The 15,095-nt window shown below is 43.3% G+C and overlaps 2 protein-coding genes across 7 annotated transcripts in view; one reads left to right on the top strand and one right to left on the bottom strand.

Moving 5' to 3' along the window:
- CRIM1 (cysteine rich transmembrane BMP regulator 1) overlaps window positions 1–15,095 on the bottom strand; it is a 196,941-nt gene that overhangs the window by 6,727 nt on the left and 175,119 nt on the right. For 3 of the 4 annotated variants that reach the window (XM_007970962.3, XM_007970961.3, XM_007970964.3), the window contains one exon: window positions 6,878–7,072. The exons of the other annotated variant lie outside the window; for it this stretch is intronic. In XM_007970962.3, coding sequence (XP_007969153.1) covers window positions 6,878–7,072 — 195 coding nt within the window. The remainder of the gene's footprint in view (window positions 1–6,877; window positions 7,073–15,095) is intronic. 4 annotated transcript variants of the gene reach the window in all.
- Window positions 1–15,095, top strand: part of FEZ2 (fasciculation and elongation protein zeta 2) — a 67,615-nt gene that overhangs the window by 52,220 nt on the left and 300 nt on the right. For 2 of the 3 annotated variants that reach the window (XR_005243297.2, XR_492471.3), the window contains one exon: window positions 14,895–14,977. The exons of the other annotated variant lie outside the window; for it this stretch is intronic. The gene's annotated coding sequence lies outside the window, so the exon portion shown is untranslated. The remainder of the gene's footprint in view (window positions 1–14,894; window positions 14,978–15,095) is intronic. 3 annotated transcript variants of the gene reach the window in all.

Here is a 15,095-nt window from a genome sequence, read left to right as displayed (position 1 = left end):
GTAACATTTAAAAGACAAAAGAATTCTCTACTCCACCAGGGTCAAAAACTGCTTTTTCACGTTCAAATAGTGTTGGTTTTATAACTTTATGGAAACTGAAGGGGACTAGCTGAAGTGGAATTATTTCTTTTTTTTTTTTTCTCTTGAGATGGAATCTTACTCTGTTGCCCAGGCTGAAGTGCAGTGGCGCGATCTCGGCTCACTGCAAGCTGCTCTTCCCGGGTTCACGCCATTCTCCTGCCTCAGTCTCTCGAGTAGCTGGGACTACAGGTGCCCGCCACCACGCCCAGCTAATTTTTTGTATTTTTAGTAGAGACGGGGTTTCATCACGTTAACCAGGATGGTCTCAATTTCCTGACCTCGTGATCCACCCGCCTCGGCCTCCGAACGTGCTGGGATTACAGGCGTGAGCCACCGCGCACGGCGGGAATTATTTCTTTTTACTTTCCAGCAGCTAATAAATGTTGGTGTTTAATAGCTGCTGCTCTTTAATATAGGGGTGTTGAATAACTCACACAAAATATGTTAGCAAAACTTGAAAAAGTTAAAGCATTGTCCACTTCTTATGGACTTCTTGGCCATTTCCTCTCCTCTCTCTTCCCCTACATGGGAAAAGACTGTAGGGAGACCTCATGAGTATAAGTCTCAGATGTCCATTATGTTACCACTGGAACCATTTAGATTAGAAACTGATCTTCGGTAAATATATTTACATTGTCCAGTTTGATCAGATAGGTATTATACTACAACATAAAACAAACTGAGAAGAATATTATTTATCTCAAATATCAGGTCTTTTTTCAAAAAAAAAAAAAAAAATCAGAGCTTTTCTCAGCTCCTACAAATATTTCTTTATATTTATACTTTATCCAGCTGACGACAACTAGCCCCACATTTTAAAGCAATTAATTCTTAAGAACTTGTTTTCAAAATGTGACAATAAAAGTTTGTGTCATGCATGTATTTCCTGTCAGCCAGATCCTGCCATATTATTCACTGATTTTTATAAAGCAGTTACTCAACACGTAGGATCCTAAATACTCACCATTGCCTAATTTAGACCAACATAAAATATACAGTATATAAATTAAAATAGGATTAATAATCCCCTCTGCTAGAGTGATTGTTTTCTGTCTCAAAGTTACCAGGCTTTTGAGAAGTAAACTTTAAGATGACTTTGAGAGAAGAGGAAAGTGACAGAGAAGAGAGTACTTGCTAAGGTTCCCCCATGAGTTAACTAAGTACCCAGCCAGGGAAAGAAACCCACAGAGTTATAAGTTAAATTGCTCAAACTCATCTACTAAGTGGTAGAGCTGGGATTCAAAATGCAGTTCTGTGATTCCAAGGCCCAAGTTTTCTTGCTGCCTCCAAGAATAGTCTTCTGCTTTCTTAGTTATATTATAAAGCCTTTAGACATAAAAAGAACTGGGAACAATTATAGTTTCTACAGGTTCAGTGCATCCCTGCAAACTCGAGAATTAAAAATAGAAGTTACTGAAAGTACTACCATTTGCAGGCGCAGGGGCCTAAGCACAAACCACTGACTCTCAAATTTTTAAAAATCATATCAGAATTACCCAAAGAGCTTAGAAAATGTGCTGACTCTCACAGGTCCTGATTCAGTAGGTTTGGACTAGGTGACTCCGGGATGGTATTTAACCATCCACTGAAAAGCTCTCATATGTGGTATGAATTTCCTGGGTGAATATGGGCAGAAAAGCCACATCGCCATTTACTTGACACCTTTCAATGTCACACACCCTTCTGTCCCTCCCCTGCCTAGTCCAGGGCTTCACACTGAGCCTTCCTATGACAACAGGGGCCGAACTGCCACTGGTTTCTGAGGCCTCAGTGTAAAGGGTGAACATGACACCGATTCCACCAAACCTGTGAATGTCAATGGCTAAGTAGTCAAAGCTTCTGCAGAGGCCCCAGAGCTGGGATTGACTGAGTTCCACCTCAGGCTTTTTCCTGAGTGAGAGCAGTAGAGAAGTAACTTTGGAATTCTTTTGCCTTGACCCTGCATATGGATAGATTTCAGGTGAAACTCCACCAAGCTGAGGCATGACAGTGAGTCCTCTTCCCACAGGGGCTCTACTTGGAAACAGCAGGGAAAGTTAGAAGGCTCTATGGTGAAGGAGGATGTCTCCTTCAGTGATCAACTGTATTACCATTTGTTCAACAAATATTTCCTGAGCACTTCCTACATGGCAGGCATTGGTTTTGGGCATACAGTTTTGAGTGAGACCAATCCTGGTCCCCATGGGTCTCTCCTGATGAGTGATGCCTGACAGCTACTTCTTACTTCCAGCAGCTCATAACCTGTCCTGTGTATTAGCTCACTCCACCACTCAGTTCAGCTCTGACTAAAATCCACCCACACCTCCTTCTTTATCACAAAACACTCACAGCTCCAGTTCACAGTCCTCAAGTCCAAGGGAAGAGAGTCATTTCCCTTTAATTTGAACATAAAAGAGAAGCTGCCTCTGAGCAGTTTTGCCAAAAAGAACAATTCTTTAGTTAAAAAACTGCTTGTTGAAACAAAAAGAAGTGGGAATGCTATTTGCTTCCACGCCTAGACCCAGGCCTTCTTCCATGGCGAAAGACCGCCTTCAACCCAAGACTCTAAAATAGAACCCTTCTGGTGTTTACTAGAAGAGCCCTTTATAGCTGTTGGCATAGCAGATGGACAGTGCCAGGGCGACTTACAAAAAGCTACATCCAGCCCTGCCACAAAGATCATGGGCACATGGTCACAATCACGCCTGTGCTCATACTTGATCTGAGCTTTGGAGGAACTCAAGATAATTTACTGGGGATATATTTTACTTTCGGAGGCATCTGGTCATCTGTTAAGAGTTGCCTTCCTTAAAAATGTCCTCTTCTGCAATATGGGGCGAGGTGGCTGGTGCTCACAAGCTGAAGTCCACATTTTTTTTGGAGATAGAACCTGAGGTTAATTTAGAAACAGGGGTCTCATCCTCTGATAACCAGCTGCATGACTTTGGATAACACTCTTAACTTTCCTGAGCCTCAGTTTCTTCTGTAAAATGAGACAGGTGCTAATCACCTAACAGCTCATAGGTTCTGTACTCATATCCAAATATGGTGAAGGTGGAAAGTGTTTTGTAAAGAAAGAGGATATTCAGAATGTCTAAAGGACAAAGCAAGGTGTTTGCTGGACAGACTGGGAAATGCTCCCACACCATAGTTTCTGAGATGGTATAATCCTCATAGCATTTCTGGGAGGTGGCATGTGCTATCCAGATGAGAAATGGAAGCCTGAAACTTTGGTGATGAGTCTAGACTAAGATCACACAATGAACCGATGCAAGAATGGGACAGGAATCCAGCCTTCCTGGCGGCCCATACTGGATCAAACAGAAGGTGGCACAAGCTCAACTGATTGCAATATTGCTTAAAGATGGAAAAATGTTTCATCAGGAATACAGCTGATGCAGAAAGGAGAGTTAATCAACAGAAATTAAATTTCAACCCAACAGTAAATCTTAACTGAGAAGTCACTGGAGAAATCTCTAATGATGAACAAGGATGTTAGCAGTATCTGTACTCTCTCTTATGAAATTCACAAACCAAGGAGAATGAATCTACCTCTATTTCTACCACCACTACCTGAATTTGGGTCCTTATTATCACACCTAGGACATTTGCAGTGCATGATACAGCTGTCCTGGCATCTGGTCTCTCTCTGCTTTAGTCATTCCTGCGCACACCCCATTACACAAAGGTTACCCCAAAACACCTTTGTGATCATGTCATTCAGCTGCTCAAAAATAAGCCTTCCCATTCCCTATGAAGAACAAAATCTACACTCTTCATTTAAGGCCTGAAAAATCCTGGCGAAGCTAGTGTTTCTGTCCTTACCTACTGCTACTAGAACTCACTGCTTTAGGGGCATTAGCCTTGACCTTAGAGGCACTGGCCTTGACTTTTCCCATCTCAGGTCTTGGTCAGGTTATCCTCTTCACTCCAATGAAGAGAGCACATCTGTCCTTTAAAATCTAGCTCATGTCCTTTCTCTGTGAAACCCTCCAAGGACACTCAACTTCATAGTCCATCTTAGTCATGAACTCTGCATGGTCTGCATGAGAGTTGCATAACCGTAACTCCCAAGGGGAGAGGTGAATCCAATTCACCTCTCCCATTCTGTTTTGAAACCACTCTGATTAGACTTTGCCTCCACCACTGTACTTCTGTGAAGTTCATTACAGCAGTGCTAAATGCACAAGTCAGTTCTCACATTGCATCTTACTTGGCTAACAGCGGTGCTTGATTCAGCTGTTTACTCTTTCCTACCAGAAACCCTTTCTCCACCTGGCTTCCATGTCACTCGGACCCTCTTGGCTTCCTCCTTTATTCCTGGTGCTCCTTCTCTATTTATTTTGCTAGGCCCTCTGCACCTGCTCAATCTCCAAAAGTTAGAAGGTCTCAGGGCTCAGTCCTGTGCTCTCTTTTCTTTTCTATTTATTCTTACTCTTGGGTCATCTCATCTAGTCTCAAGGCTTAAAAACCTTGAGACTAGAAACCAACTATGGCTGACAACTTTCAAATTTGTAGATCTACTTTCAATCTCTTTCATGAACCCCAGATTAGATATTGTCTATTCATTATCTCCACTTTGATGCTGAGTATTTCAAGCTAAAAATGCCCCAAACCAAAATGTCGTAGTCATCCTTGGCTCCTCTCCCACTCACTCCCCACATATATTCAAATCCTACTGATGCGACTGATACGACATAGTCAGAACCTGCCCACTTCTCCCACCTCCATGGCTACCACCCTGTTCACGTCACTGTCATCTCTCACCTGGATTCTTTAAAAAGCCTCAAAGTTGATCTCTCTGCTTTCACTCTTGACCTCCATGCCCCACAGTCTATGTTCAACCCAGCACCGGAGAAATCCCATTCAAAGGTAAGTCAGATGCTGTCGCTCCCTGCTCCAAACCTTCCAAGGTTTCATCTCACTCAATACAATCCTGCACTCATCTGTGAGACCCTTTGTGTCTGGCTGTGGCTGCCTCTCTGCCCCACCTCTTACCTCCTCCGTGCTCACTGAGTTACCTTCACACAGCTCCTCTTGAACATGCACGGCATATTCCCACTGCAGGGCCCTGGCCCTGGCTACACCCAAAGGTTCTGCCTCTTCCCCATGAGAACTGCAGTTCTGAGTCTCTTCATTAAATCTCATCTTGTTGGTAAGGTACTCCCTGACCATTCTACATAATACAAAACAACCTGCCTGCCCCACTTCTCCCCGGCCTCTTTGTCTTGCTAAGCCTTTTTCCAGAGCCTGATCCCCGTCTTGGTGGCTGCCTAGTTACTGTTTACCTGTTTGCTACCTGGTTTCTCCCTACTACAACGTAAGCTACGTGTGCACTGCTCTTTGGTCACTGCTGTGTCCCCAGTGCCTAGAACAGTGCTTGGCACATAAAAGGCGTTAAATGACTCTTTGTAAAATAAATAAGGTCAAGTTTCATCATTTATATCATTAAAAGCATATTACTGGGGAAACTGGTATGAAACTTGTGAAACATAGGTGAATATATACTAGAAAAATAATTCCAGTGGAAAACCACATATTTTTTCTTATTCTCATTTAAAACACTTAAGACTTTCCTTTTTTCCATACACACAGCAAGTGTGTATGGAAAACTATAAAGAGAACCCAACTGAAGGCTCTGAAAAATGGTTCCACCCCCTTACCTGGCAGAACATCCTATCCTTTTTAGGAGATAAATGGACATTTTTAGAAATGCTCAATTGGGGATAGTTTGCACAACGCCTAAACAAAAGGCCAACATGTGCAGAGCTCACTTAAACTCTTTGGGTTTAACAACTGCCCTCTCTTACAACTGCATAGTACAGATGCACTTCTGAACTGGCATGCTTCCCAGCTCCCTGAATGGAACAGAACAAGGTTCTCTAATATAATGCTGCGAGAAAACATGAGAATCGAGGTAAGACAGAAAAGCTCCTGACTTGCTCAGGACCTCAATGAAGTCTTCGAGTGAGCCTTCACTTGGGTCTGTGTGGTCTATACTATCTGGGAAATCTGTGTGTCTAGGGGTTCAGTCCCGATGGAGAGGGCTCAGGTCTTACATTTCTGGGATTAGACGGAGGGGAAAGAGGAATAGTTTTGGCAGGAGGTGCAGACATGGAAACTAAGAGAAGGGCTAGGGAGACTCTGGGCAGCTGAGAAGGACTTAGGTTTGAAACTGTGAGATGGATAATGCAGTAGACATGAAGAGTGGGGCGTGGGGAAAGATGCAGGTGCAGGGATTCAAAACAGTCAGCTGGGATATGCTCAGGGGTTGCGTTATGTGTGGAAAGAGATGGGAGGTTCAGCTGAGGGCGTGGGAGAGGGCTGCATGGATAGTATGGGTACTGGCTGGAACTGATGGACTAAAAAAAGAATGAACCAGAACTACATTCTTTAAATGCAGGTCTTCCGCTTTGGTTCTAATATATTTTCACAGTGTAATGGCTCTTAAGCATCTTCCCTTCTGGGTCCCATCTTGGACCACTTTCTCTAGGCTAGTCCAACACTGCACTAAAACTGTGCTACTCTGATAGGGCAGGTGTCATTAACAGGTTTGGTTATACTGAAGTTTAGAGAATGCAAATGAGAAGAAAAGAACCAGAGCAATTCTGGCATGGAACCAAAATCTGCCCCTCATCTGGATAGTCGTGGTTTTCCAAGTTACCCATAGGGTCTTTGGGTGGGAGGCGCTAACTGGGCCTGACACGCTACTTGGGCCATGTGAACTAACGAAAGAGGGAGCAGGTCGAGCTCTGCTTTGATTTCATCTTAAGTCAACATTACAGCTTGACAAATGGAAGGATGGTGGCTTAGATACCTGGACACATTGGGCAGCAACTTCCTTCCACGTTGATGGGCTCAACACAGGGCAGAGGGGGGCAGCTGACGGTCGAGCAGAGGGTCTGGCCCTGCAGGCAGTAGCAGTGGGTGCAGCTGTCAAGGTCCCACCGCTCCTCGTCGGCATAGGCCTTCCCACTGAAGTGGCACACCACCTTCTTTGGAATTGTGTCTTCTAGTGAAAAGAACAGCACATGGTGGAGTCGCTGATGTGACAATGCACACGATCTTATTACACGTGAGAGATCAAGGGAATAGCTTTGTATAATCACAGTATGCCTTAGGATTTCTGGAATTCAGTGAAACTTTTGTTTGTTTCCCTAGTCTTTCATTTTCTTAGGAGGACCCTCAGGGCTCTCATCTTGTGGCCACTGAGGCCAGCACAGGGTGGTCACTACAACAACCGGCAGGGAATGGTACCCGTTAGATAAGTGTCCTTAGACTGTCATCTAGAAAGAGATAAAGAGATTGATAAAAAGTCCAGCTGAGTTTATTTACAGAGATGGATTCAAGAAGTTCCTGTTTTGTAAACAATACAGGGGAATGGTAAGGAGTGATAATGGCAACATCACAGGGGACTAGCAGGTTTCCTCTGCAACGCAACCCTTGAGTGGGAATCGGCACAGAGATAACCACTTCCTTCATTTTCCAGGGGTGCCGCGTAGATTTCTCTCATCTACAAGGGCATTTCTACTTTAAAAACAGCTTCATTTCATTGCAATCTGTTTTTTTCCCCCAGAAGACAGTGGTTTTTGAGAGGAAAAAAAAGAGCTATTTGTCTATACAGTATATACAGGGATTTACAGTTTAAATATTCTGCTCCTTCTTCCCATTGTCCCTTGTCACACTCATTTCCTCCCTCTTTCAACCTTCTCCTTGAAGGTTCCTTTCTCTGGGACTCACCGCCTTTTTCTGGTGTACCTGAACTTACTGACTCCCTAGTGGCCACATTTCACACGCAGAAATTTCCCTCTAGCACACAAGAATGTGGTTCAGAGTGAGGCCCCAAGAACCAGCAGATCCAGCAGCAAAGCAGAGATGGGGCAAATCGAAACCCGGTGGCGGGGGTGTGAGCGCGAGACTGATAACTAGATGACACCTACTGATCCAGGGACATTTTATGTTCAGATTCTAAAAGCAGCGCCACTCACCATTTGTCACTTAAGCAAGAAAAACTACAAAGGCATCTAGAAGGAAAGTTCCTTAGGAAGGCAATCGTCCCCAGGGCCCAGGGTTCTTCCTGGAAAGCATCTGGGAAGCTCTTGAAGGGTCAGAGTTCATTGAACAGACACAAGAAACAGAACCCAGCACATCTCAGGGCACAATGAGAAGCCCATAATGGCATCAGGAGCCATTTTCTCTGAGCCGCCCCAAGCTTTGCAGCGAGTGCTCTAAGGCAGCTGGAAGTGGCTCTCTCTGAAGACACAGTCTGTGCTTCAGATTGAGCTTTTCTAGAGGAAGGTCACAGAGAGAAATGCTCACAGATCTGTGGTCTCTACGTTTTCTTCTTACCAATTACAATTGTCCCTTGGTACCTTTGGGAGACTGGTTCTAGGACCCCCATGGATACCAAAATCCAAAGACGCTCATGTCCCAAGTCCCCTATACAAAATAGTGTAGTACTTGTATATACCTACTCACATCCCCCCACATACTTTAGGCCATCTCTACTCAAGCATATGCACCTTTATAATGGCACTAATAATGGCCTAATATTGTAAAATTTTTACTCCATAGATATAAATCTCAATCCACTGGCGAGTGTTAGAAGCAAGCCCAAGGAAGAAACTGAGATCGAGTGTTAAGTGCCTCATCTCTTATGGTCTCAACAACTTCTATCATTTTTCTCATTACTGCTGGCTACAGTTCAACAAGGGACATTAAGTCAAGTAATCATGGAAAGTTCTAGTTGTAATTAGAAATCCATTTTTCAGTCTATTAAAAAATGCACTTCCCGATGTTTGTAGAGGCTGCACAGAAACCTTCTGGCACACTCATTATTAGGCTAAAAACTCATCTGGAGACTTTCAAAAGAAACTCATGACAGAAGTTCTTGATAATATGGAATCCTTAAAGGAGGCAACTTCACTAAGGTATCCAAAATGCACATGTCAAATTGGCTGAATAAAATCATCCAATGAGCCTAGTTTAAGTAGTACTCTGACCTCCAGCCAACACACTGCATTGAGGACATTAATTTGGCCATCAAATTTAGCGTCTATTTTGCTGAGAATTCTTTATGAAAGGAAGCAATGTTTCATTAAGCAGTATCACTCATTATATTTTATATGAACCTTGGTCCATACAATGCAGTATCACTGAATAAAATTTGAGTAGCAGTATTACTGTACAAAGAAATCAGACGGGAGGTGAAACTTCTCATCCCATCTTGTCCATAACTCTTCTGACTCAAGGTCAAGCAGTGGTCTATACTGTCTATATTATTATTATTATTTTTTCCTTCCTTTCTTCCTTGCTTCCTTCCTTCCTCCCTCCCTCCCTTCTTCCCTTCTCCCTCCCTTCTTCTTCTCTCCCTCCTTACTTCCTTCCTCCTCCCTCCCTCCCTTCTTCCCTTCTCCCTCCCTTCTTCTTCTCTCCCTCCTTACTTCCTTCCTCCTCCCTCCCTCCTTCCTTTTCTCCTTCTTTCCTTCCTTCTCCCTCCTTCCTTTCCCCTCCATCCTTCCTTCCTTTTCTCCTTCCTTCCCCACCCTCATCTCCTTTCCCCGTTTCTCCCTTCCTTCCTGCACCCTCCTTCCTTCCCCCTCCATCCTTCCTTCCTTTTCTCCTTCCTTCCCCACCCTCATCTCCTTTCCCCGTTTCTCCCTTCCTTCCTGCACCCTCCTTCCTTCCCCCTCCCTCCTTCTTCCCTCCTTTCCCCTCCCTCCTTCCCTCCCTCCTTCCTTTCCCCTCTCTCCTTCCCCCTCCCTCACCTACCTACATTCCTTCCTTCTCCCTCCATCCTTTCTTCTCTCCTTTTCACCCTCCCTCCCTCCATCCTTCCTTCTCTCCTTTTCACCCTCCCTCCCTCCCTCCCTTCCCTCCTGTCTTCCTTCCTTCCCCCTCTCCCCTTCCTTCCCTCTCTCCTTCGTTCCTTCTTTCCTTCCTTCCCTTACCTCTCTCCACACACATGAGAATAACGATGGGAAGAACTTAGACTGAGCCTGAACCTAAAGCACCTGGCCATGATGTGTGGTGTGTTCTGAATGATACTGACCTATGTAGAATAATTTCAACTGATGTATCAAAACCACAGAAGAAATATCAAAGATCAAATGCTGAGCTACAGCATAATACAGGGTTTATGTAAATACTCATTCAGTAACTGTATGAGATCACTGTCTAAAAGAATATTTATAAAATGATATATGAGAAAGAACAATCACTGAATGCCTTGGAGGCAATGGGAAAACCAGTAACTTTTTTCTTTTTCTCAAGAGACAGGGTCTCACTCTGTTGCCCAGGCTGGAGTGTAGTGGTGCAATCATAGCTCTTTGAACTTCTGGGCTCAAGTGATCCTCCTGCTTTAGCCTCCTGAGTAGTTAGGACTACTGGTATGCACCACTATGCCTGGATAATTTTTAGGGTTTTTGGTTTTTTTTTTTTTTTTTTTTTGGTGGAGATGGAGTCTCACTGTGTTGCTCAGGCTAGTCTTGAACTCCTGGCCTCAAGCCATCTACCTGCCTTAGTCTCCCAAAGTGCTGAAATTACAGGCACGAGCCACCACACCTTGCTCAGTATCCTCATTTCTTTTCCTAGATACACTGTCTCCTTCAATGACACGTAGAGACCCATTTGCGAAAACGCCATAGGGAAGTTTTGGAAGCTACCAGGTTTAAAGCGAAATGTGGTGGCTATTCCATGCACTTCAAGGTTCTATAAATTAAATTAAGAGTCACTGTAGTCCTCTGGGGGAAACAGCAATAATCTAATTGAGACTACATATAAATGTATTTTAAGCACTCAGCCTGAAGAGGGATGCAGAAATAAAGACTGGGAATATCCAACTAAAAATAACCAAAACAGTTTATGTTTGGCTATTAGGGTTGTGCCATTTAACTCTAAAGCCTGCATTTATTACTCCAACTGGTTTGCTTATTCTGACAATTAAGTTTTGTTCTTTGATACCTAATAACAATTGTAACTTCCACTTACTGAAAGCCCACTACGTGCCAGGCCCTGTGCTAAGCATGTTACCTATGTCAATGCCATTTGATCTCCATTGCCCAGTGGTACAGGGTATTGTTTCAATTCCACAGAGAAATGAGGCACAAGATTAAGTCACTTGTCCAAGATGCACAGCTAGGAAGCGGCAGGGCGAGGAGGGGAGCTACAGCGGGTCTGGCTCCACAGTCCACCAGCACCTCTGTCTGTCAGGTGCCAAGCCGGATAACCCGTGGAAAGGCCACTTGCCCGGACAAGGATCAGTCAGTGCCACACAAACAAGCTGTTACTGCTCACTGACTCTTGAAAATGGGGACTCGAATTTATCTTTGTCTTCAAAGATATCAAGTGCCATCAAGAAATGGAGATAATGAAGTGGGTTATTTAGGTAATTCAGGATTCCTGGTCCTCCTTAGGAAATCTCTGTTTAACACTTCTCTCTCCCCTCACAATCTCTCCCTCCCACTCTCTCAAAGAGGATTAGAGGAGAATGTTCCAAGGAAAACATGAGGTACGACACTAACATAATAAAGTTTATTTTTAAAACAAACAAATCAGGGGTTATATATCCAAATAAACATGACCCCCTTCTAAGCAGCCCTGGTAGGCTGTAAACGTATTCCAATGGTACTGCCGCTGCTGCACACAGCTTTGGAATTTTCCTCTTGCCATGGCATCCAGGGCCCATTATGAAACGTGCAAAGAAGATGGTTACTATTTCACAGTCACACCTTGGTTTAGATCAGCTTTGCTACTTATTTTCCTCAGCTCTGGCCTCTATCTTATCTGTCAGATTCAGCTTGAAATGACTTTTGGCCTCTTTCAGAAACAAAGTCACTGTAAGAGAATAAAGATTTACTTCTGCCATCAACTATGTCAGGGACCTGGAGCCCTTCACTGGCTGCAGCGGGTCCTTCATGGGGTTGCTTACCTCATGGGATGCTCAGACAAACACCTTTTCTTTTGGGACTCAAATATGAGCAACATTATCTTGCATCACATATGATTACAATAAAAATATGCAATGTCTTTCAGCGGTAGAGTCGGGAAAATTCAGTGTGGGTTCCCCGCTGCCTATTTTCCCTCAATTCTGGTTGGTATCACAAGAGAAGGAAGAAGCGGCATGGCCTTGAAATGTTAATTCCTTTCCAGTTAACTTCTTCAACTGTTTAAAACTTCATTATCTTACCTCTTTTCAAGATAAGAAAAGAAGCCTTAACAGGCTGTTAAAGCTGGACTTTGTTTTACTCTTGAGCTATTTTAATTATGCCATAAAACTAATGAACAGCTACGGAAAATCTAGAACTGTGTTATTTTCTTCCTCTACAAAGATCCAATTTAGTATTCCAGGAGTCACCGAGGTGGGGGCACAGTCCTTGCTCTGAAACTGACCATGATGTGGGATATACATGAGCCTCTGGGGGTAAAAAAAAAAAAAAAAAAAAAAAAGGCATCTCCAGATTCTTCCCCTTCCCCCTCTTTCCTCTGTGGAAGGACATAAAAACCAAAATGGACTGTACCCTATGTTATAGCTGGATTTCTTGATTTCTGCCTAGGAGGCAACTTCTTACATAGATACTTCAATTTCTAAATCTGGTGGTCATGAAGTCAGAGTCTTGGTGTGGGAGTAACTTCCTGGGAGGAAGTCAGGCTGCTTTAGAAATTGCATCAGTTCTTTCAAATCTCCTGCGTACTATTTAGAGTCCTGAAAAGTAATTTACTCTGGGATCCTGGTGGCCAAGAAGCTAAATGCAGCTCTTAATCTCAGAATAAGTCTCACCGCAAAACAAGCCAACACAGGACTATAACGGGGGCATTTGTTCTTTCCACACATTGAGATGAAGACCCTCTGAGTGTCACCCTAAGTGTTGGGGATGCCGATGTGAACAAGGCATTCAAGGCCTTGGTCCTCAGGAGATGCTCCTGCACCCACAGGGTCTTGTCAGCTTTGTGGGAGTCCATATCCAAATGGATGAGCCCAGTGTCTGGAAAAGACGCACAGACAGCCGGTCCTGCTAAGAGATTTCAGTTTGGGTTCTTAAGTTTGAGGTTTGAGGGATTTACAGAAAACTTCAGTGAAGTCATTTAGGCATGCATACAAAGGGGGCCATGTATACTATGGGTAACATAAGATTTAGAAAAGGGAGTGGCAGAAAAGGCAGCCACGTACTACCAATGACATAGCTGACCTGGGCAAGAATAGGGGAAGTACTTCTAAAATGTTAGTTTATACCTGTAACAATGCATCACAGCCCTCTCTAAGCCACAAAGGAATAAAATACCACTTCCATTTCACTTTCTAACAAGACACTGAAATCCCTGGCTTGTCATGTGCTTTTCACTTCTGTATTGTCAGTCACATGCTGGGCACCAACTCCACACTTGGAGAATAAATGGAATGTGAACACCTCCTGTTTGAGAAATTGGCTTCACTTGTTTTTTAAAAAAGCATAAAGAAGAGACTTAAAACACATGAAAATTGTAATGATGCAGGAATCTGAGAAAATAATGTACAGGTCACTAAGAACTCCTAGACAGAAAATGATGACTGATTTTCAATACAGACTGTACAAGAATGAAAAGATGGAACTCAACTGAAGTCTTGCTAAAAACAGATGCAGGGGGCCTAGACAATTTCAATGAGGCAGAGATCTAATACATAGTCATTCTGTCAGGAAATGATTAAAGAATTCTGGTTAAAAATGCAACACATGCTTACTGATTTAATTAAATCTTTGAGTATTTACTTTATAACTTTTAGCTTCCAATAAAAAAATCTGATCTTAATCTATCTTTGTTTAAAAAAAAAAATTAGGTAAATGCTGTGATGTCAGCTGACTCCTACCTCTCCATACTGCCTCAACCTTCACTGCTACGAAAGCAGATTTGGCCACAGCTTTAAGGCTTTTCTTAGAATTCCATTTTTGTTTTATTTTATTTCATTATTTCTTAGGATAGGACGTGCAAGTGTATTTATAAAGGTTAAAAGAGCCTATCAGATTTCTTCAACATACTAGAAAGAAAGAGGTGATTTCTCAGGCTTCTAAGTCCTAGTTCTACAAAAAGAAATCTCACCAAATTAGTAAACACAGTCACTTTTGGCTGAGAACCAGTGCATGCAAAGAGGACACAATTTTTCAGTAATAGGGCTTACCACCCCTTGTGTTAGCATTTGTTATGGGTTGATTAAGCAGTTCATGGATAGTAGTTGAAGGAAACATTTTATTTTCAACTTTAAATGTGGTCTCATGTCATAGTAGGGCCTACAGTCCAAGATGTGTCTACAGGTACCTGGACATTATTCACAGATATCATTTTGGATATGTAAAAATGTCATGTTAAAAGGCAGGCAGAAACAACTAAAGATCAAGGTGGCCCAAATACGGAGGAAGAAATACAACTTCTTTTAGGACTTAAAAGAAGCAATCTATGTAAAAGTTGGGGTATACCATCTTGTTAAGAAAACCTTAACGTAGAAGCCACTGGACCTTCCAGACTGGCCAGTTTCTGCACCTACGAAAGACGTTTTATCTGGTCACAGTCCAAGCCCTGCTAAGAAGACTCTGCCAGCAGCCTCCAGAGGGTGGGCCCTCTGTGATAGGGGTCTTCCCCTGTATCCTTGACCACTAGAGGGTACAAAATCAGGTTTGGCCTCCCGGACCGAAACAAGAGAAGGCAGAAGCTGTTGGATCTCTCTGGAAATAGCAGTGCAGCCTCCCTTCCGTGTAGCAGAGCTCTTTAAATTCAGAATGTGGGGCTGGAGCACACCTAAAGATGACGCGGCTTAGGGGTTTTCCCTAAGTTAACCAGAACAACTTGAATTTCTGTTTACACAGCCGGAGGCCTGGAAAGGATACTGAAGTGAGAAGAGGAAGCTGCTTGCGGAAGAAGCAAGATCAGTTGCTTCCCAGGGCATAGGGTGAGACCCAAACAAACCGAAATCATACATTGCTTATTTTTGTTGTGATAACTTTAGACCAGTTCCAAAGTTAGCATGGTGCACGACAACCAGAATGTTTTCATTCTTACACTCTCTA

Source organism: Chlorocebus sabaeus, chromosome 14 (assembly GCF_047675955.1).
Source record: "Chlorocebus sabaeus isolate Y175 chromosome 14, mChlSab1.0.hap1, whole genome shotgun sequence".
In the NCBI taxonomy this organism is placed as follows: domain Eukaryota; kingdom Metazoa; phylum Chordata; class Mammalia; order Primates; family Cercopithecidae; genus Chlorocebus; species Chlorocebus sabaeus.
This window is presented reverse-complemented; position numbering and strand designations above follow the sequence as displayed.